We start from the raw sequence: 5,454 nt of genomic DNA, 5'->3' as shown, positions 1-5,454 counted from the left end.
AGCTGCCACGTTGTCGATGAAAACGATGACTGAGCGATTTGAGACGTATTTGCCGAATGTCTCGATCGCTACTAGTGCGGCGAATAGCTCTAGAGCGACGATTTGAGTCTCCCGATCAATTAGTTCAGCGTAAAACCACTCCGGTGCCTCACAAGCTGCGTAAAGCGGGCGAACAAAATCTTTGGCGTACACCACCACGCCCAAACCCCCCGTAGAAGTTGCATCAGAGTAGATGGAGGCCTGGGGAACAGGAGCTCTGTGAGGCCTTTCTAAAAGAGGGATGCGACGCACTGCTATGGCGCCGCCGAGCATGCTTTCTAGGCGTTGTAGCGCAGTGATTGTGAAAGGTCGACTCGTTGAGAGGTTGCGAACGCCAGATCGATACAAGTAACCAATAATCTCTCGAATATAGGGCCTGCACGCATTGGAAGGTAGTACGGTAGAGGCGAATAGAAGTCTGCCCGCTAGCTTGGCCGCTGTCGATGAAGAGAGACAATCTTCCGATACAATTTCTCGTATTGTCTCGATGATCTTAGCCCTCTTGTCTTCCGGTAGAGAAAGACACAAGCTCTCTCCCGAGACGGAAAGGCCGAGGCCCAGAACCGATAAATCAGACGTGGGTCCTACACACTTCGGCTCCTTCAATTTCCAGCCTAGGACGAGGTGGAGCCACCGCCAAGCCGCATAGCCAGAGTCCACGGAGGAAGCGCGTTCAGGGGCGAAATAATCATCGAGAAAGTTTAGAAGTATCAGTCCTAGGAGAATTCTGCCGAGATGCGCTAACGCTTGCGAAACTCGGCAATAGTTTATGACAGAGCTTGAGGCTCCAAATGGTTGAGCCACGTGGAAGAAAGCGGCTGCCTTACCGGTGGAAGGGTTCCTTAGGAGTACAACGGTAACCTGAGGGCCAAAATTACATACCGTAAACTCCGCGGTAAGGGAGGGGATATTCACCTTTTGAGAATCGCAATCGCAAGGGACCTGTCTATAAGCAGACGCGTGGTCAGACTTCCACCACTTGAGACTTGCTGTTCCTGTCGCCCGAGCGTACTCATGGGCTACTGCTGCAGCGGCTTCCGGGGTAGGAAGGGAAACCTTATTCCGGAATCTCATGGTGCGATTGACTTTAGATCTCTTAAAATCATCGCAAGGGCGAATTTTATCTGCTTGCACCACTGCGAAGCGTGAATTTGCCACGAAACTTCCTTCGAAGATAGTGTCCAGACTTTCCACTGGGAATGGTCCCACCTAGTAATCGAGACTCTTGATTGTATTATTTTCAATCGTCATCGAAGTTACCGAGGTCCCGCCCAGCAGCTCTGTCTGTCTCACAATATAACTACCAACAGTGGGAGCATTCCCGGCGACGCTCCTGAACGCATAAAACATGTGACAGCCGCCTGTACCCGAAGGCTTGACGTCGACGCCTTCGCGAGCCACCTTGACCCCATCGACGCCCGGTCGACATGTCAATGATTGTGTACTACTGAGATAACGATACACCACATTACGTAGACCAGTAACACCTTCTTCTGAGAAGTAGGGTAAACCATCAGCAGGGGCGAGATAGTCGGCCGTAAACATAACCCGATCAGGACAATTCATCACACTCAAGCGATGAAAATTGACACCGCTGATTCTCTCTCGGCTGTAACTGCCAACCTCGAGAGTCTCAACTGCCCTCATCGGCAAACCAAATGAGAACATCACCGGAAAGTAATTAGCCAATAGTTGTAGCACTGGTGAGTTCTCGTTCGGCTTGGCTTCTACATAATTAGCATAGTATTCGATGCGTTTGTCGTTTTCAACAATCCCAATAGCGAAGCTTCCACAACGCGGTAATAGTGCACACAGAGGTATGCTCCAAGAGCACGAACTTACTGCGAGGGCACTAGTCACTGCAGAGCCTATGGTCATTGTTCTATCTCTATCACTCAAGATATACTTAAAGGCTCCAATCCAACCACTAGGAGAAGTCGGACCACCCCATAGGCGCGTCAAAATGGTATGCCTCAATTGAAATAATTGGATCCTCATCACACAGTGTGATACACATGGTGTGATTCACACTATGCCTAGCCAAGGCAGCCAGTTTGCGGTGAGCTGGGTCTCCTCCCAATGTAGCACTGGTCTGCCTATAAGACGTCATTCTACAACACTGGTGAACTGTCGCCGCCTCCATGTCTCCCTGACATCCTAAGGCAGTGCCAAGTACATTTAGCGCCCCTGCAATCTCCTCCTCATTTGGCTCCACAAAGTCTTCTGGTTGCATCGCGTCAGCCCAAGGTTCCCCACGTACGAGTAGTCCTGGAGGTATCTCAGTAGGCCGGAGACCATATGATGAACACTGCGGGCCTCGGCGAAAATCTAGCACGATGCCAATATTGGTTCTCCCCATCACGTACGAAGCATGTCTCACTCGACAACAATAGTCTCACCACCCATGCTATTTCTCTCCAATCACGCATCGTCATCTCAATGACTAGTAGGCGATCAGCCCCATTAGCCACCTGTGCAATTATCCCCTGAATACAGCCAGAAGCTGACATCACAGGATCAAAGTCGGCAGCCGCGCCATTGTAATTCCAATTCTCATCAAGAGAATCAAGTATGCAATAATTGTGACACACCATTGCCCAAATTGCCACAGTTGAAGGTGCGGTAGAACTGCGAATGGAGCGTAATAGAGACTCAGCTTGCATAATAACCTGTTGCCTAGATGGCTCCATCAACACGCCTGCTGCAGTAGTGACCACACCACCATAACCACACTGGGTGATACTCTCGGGAGTCGAGACAACACGAGTGCGCGCCTGATTTGTGTTTGTGCCCATCCTCACAAAATTAATTTGCGTGCGGATGAGCCCTTCAGCATTAGCAGGCACAGCTCTACAAGGGTATGTTGCACTGATCTCAGCACGATTAAACTGTGACGATCCACTTGCCTTGTAAGACACTGGAGTGGTAGTCACATACCTGAACCAGTATAATCACAGTCTAATCATTCACTTACCTGGGTCCAGCTGGGCCATCATGAGCGTAGTTGAAGTGCATCGATTCAATCGAGCGAGACATCGCGTCAGCGATCCAGTCAGAAAAGCTGACACCCTCACTCTCACGACGCATCCAAGCCTCATAGGTTCTGAGGATAGTGGGAGTTGGTTGAGGAGACATGTTTAGAGTCGAAACCTGCGCTTTCCACTAAACACATCAACACAACACTCCCATGTAATAAAGCTGGCCCTCAGGGATGAGGGACCAGTGAAACAACTGGCATAAGGGCAAAAGTTGGGGTGGGATTTACCGACCGGTTTCAGCCCCGGCTGCCTGTTGCTCATTGTGGTGATCACAGCTAAGATCTTCTAGGTTCGTAGCAAGCTGCTGAAGCTGTAATCAGAAGAGTGCCCTCAATGTGTCGAAAAGAGGGTTAAATTGGCCTCTTCTGGTGGTCAGTATTCGTACGGTGACTCTACGGTTGATCTTGATGGAGTCTGGAGTACAGTCTATGCCGACATCGCAGACATGTTGATCAAGGATCGCTTTGGCTTTAGATACTTCCTTGTAATGGTTGATGCCCTCTCCAGCTTCTGTTGGCTGGTCCCGCTGAAGACTCTAGAAGCTCGTGAGCTTTGTAGGGCTGTATCCGGGGTCTGTGAACGTATCGGTTGGTGTCGCTTTTTCAAGAGTGACAATGGTAGTGGTTTTATTTCTCGTATTTTCCGGTCCCTACTTGCTGGTCAAGGTGTGACTTGGGTAGGAGTTCCTCGGCATTCTCCATTCTCGAATGGTAAAGCCGAACGATGCATTGGGTCAGTAAAAGCTAAGTTTGCTACTATGAGTCGTGCTGAGAAGCGCGAGTGGTCTGTTCATTTGGCCTATGTCAACAGATGTGTTAACTTGGCGCCTTTGGACAATGGCTTGACGGCTTTTGAGACTTTTTTTCAACGTCCCTACTCTAGTATTCTTGGTCGTAAGGTTGCAGCCGTTAATGATTTGGTTGTCGCCAAGAATATGTCTCTAGAGGACACTAAAGGTCGTGGCCAACTGAAGTCTTTCCAAGTTGCAAACTATGTTCGTCGCTGCAACCCTGCTGTCAACGACCGTGTACGCTACAAGGTTGTGAGGGTTTACAATCGTAGTGTTGATTTACAGCGTGACGATGATCTCAATGCTAACATTGATCGTGAGCATGTGAGAAATATCGTTGCTGCCAATGAGGACGATAGTTGATAATCAACTGGGGGGGAGGGGGGGCGTGGTGATCTCAGCTAAGATCTTGTAGGTTCGTGTCCTCATTTTGTGTTATTTCACTTCCATTCATATCTTTAGCTAAAATATAGCACAAGCTGCGCTAGTCGTTGATGATATAAGAGGACCTGGTGTAATAAGATTAGATTCCACTTATTTCCTACGGGTTTGGTTCATCAATACTCACGACACTCATAACGGCATTAGATTCGCTATGATGGAATACGATTGTTCTCGTATTCTGCCACCGTGACGTACTACCGTAGTACTACTACAACTAGTCGAGGGCCCCTGCACCACTAAAGAAAAAATTTGTTCATACCGTAGTTGGAGCAGAATCACTGCACATACTCCATGGATTCTTTTTATTCGACAATCTGCTACCAACGTGAAATTCTTTATGCTCGGAGCGCGAGTTTGTCGCGCTTCCGAAGCACGTAACTACCCAAACTGGTGCCACATATGCAAAGGTAAATGCGGCGAGCGCCATTTCCCCCATTGCGTTGTGCAGTCGTTGAACTTGCTCCCTTACAGAACCTACACGTGTCTACATACTCTTCGGTACGTACTCCCGGGAGTGGTGGTATTTTGATATAATATAGAAGCTTCTTCTGCGAGTGACTGTATCACCATATACGGTCGCCTTAGGGTTACATCTCGGCAGTGCGAATCGCTAGCGGAGCGAAGCGACCATCCGCATCGGTATTCAACCTAGGTTACAAGTTAACCTCAATGATATTTGTGTTCATTGCAAGTCATAGTAACGCAACACTATTAGGATGAATGAGGGAAGAAACGAATACGCAACTATACAGTAACACTATTGGGCACCATCACCGTGTTTGTCGAGCAAATATAAAGGAGCTAGTACCTGTAATCGAAGGGAACTTCAACGAGGTGTGGTATTGAGATATTACATTGGCCTTATTGGTTTCCGCTATGCAGCCGTTAGCAAGCATCTCATCCAGGATGAAATGTGCCTTCTCCAAATTGAACATAATATCAAGTTCGCAGACGTTCTCGAAATACCTATACCGGACCTTGCAATCCCTCCTTTGGGTACACTGGGCACGTGTGCGCATAAAATTCGATGCAGACGTGAAATGAAGAGTACTACGATACCGAGGATGCTAGACTAGGGGAGACGGTTGAAGGGTTATAGGGAGTAGAATTGAGTAAACCTGCCGTTACTACTTATCGAGAGTC

The 5,454-nt window shown here is 48.5% G+C and overlaps 3 protein-coding genes across 3 annotated transcripts in view; 1 reads left to right on the top strand and 2 right to left on the bottom strand.

Annotated features, from left to right (window-relative positions):
* Positions 1-2,217: 2,217 nt before the first annotated feature.
* Pmar_PMAR012434 (hypothetical protein) lies at positions 2,218-3,174 on the bottom strand (the record flags this gene model as incomplete). Its single annotated transcript, XM_002787612.1, has 3 exons — positions 2,218-2,367; positions 2,439-2,976; positions 3,014-3,174. 3 exons carry the CDS (start codon positions 3,172-3,174, stop codon positions 2,218-2,220), a joined length of 849 nt encoding a protein of 282 aa, XP_002787658.1.
* Positions 3,175-3,564: 390 nt separating this feature from the next.
* Pmar_PMAR012433 (hypothetical protein) lies at positions 3,565-4,230 on the top strand (the record flags this gene model as incomplete). The annotated part of the gene is made up of 2 exons (XM_002787611.1): positions 3,565-3,631; positions 3,815-4,230. 2 exons carry the CDS (start codon positions 3,565-3,567, stop codon positions 4,228-4,230), a joined length of 483 nt encoding a protein of 160 aa, XP_002787657.1.
* An 838-nt stretch (positions 4,231-5,068) lies between these two features.
* Pmar_PMAR012432 (hypothetical protein) overlaps positions 5,069-5,454 on the bottom strand; it is a gene marked incomplete at both ends in the record, with an annotated part of 739 nt that continues 353 nt past the window's right edge. Inside the window, 3 exons of the mRNA XM_002787610.1 lie at positions 5,069-5,119; positions 5,166-5,277; positions 5,443-5,454. Coding sequence (XP_002787656.1) covers positions 5,069-5,119; positions 5,166-5,277; positions 5,443-5,454 — 175 coding nt within the window. The remainder of the gene's footprint in view (positions 5,120-5,165; positions 5,278-5,442) is intronic.

The sequence above is a fragment of the Perkinsus marinus genome (assembly GCF_000006405.1).
Source record: "Perkinsus marinus ATCC 50983 genomic scaffold scf_1104296929318, whole genome shotgun sequence".
NCBI classification, from domain to species: domain Eukaryota; phylum Perkinsozoa; order Perkinsida; family Perkinsidae; genus Perkinsus; species Perkinsus marinus.
The sequence above is the reverse complement of the archived record's forward strand: the minus strand, read 5'-3'. Positions and strand labels throughout refer to the sequence as shown.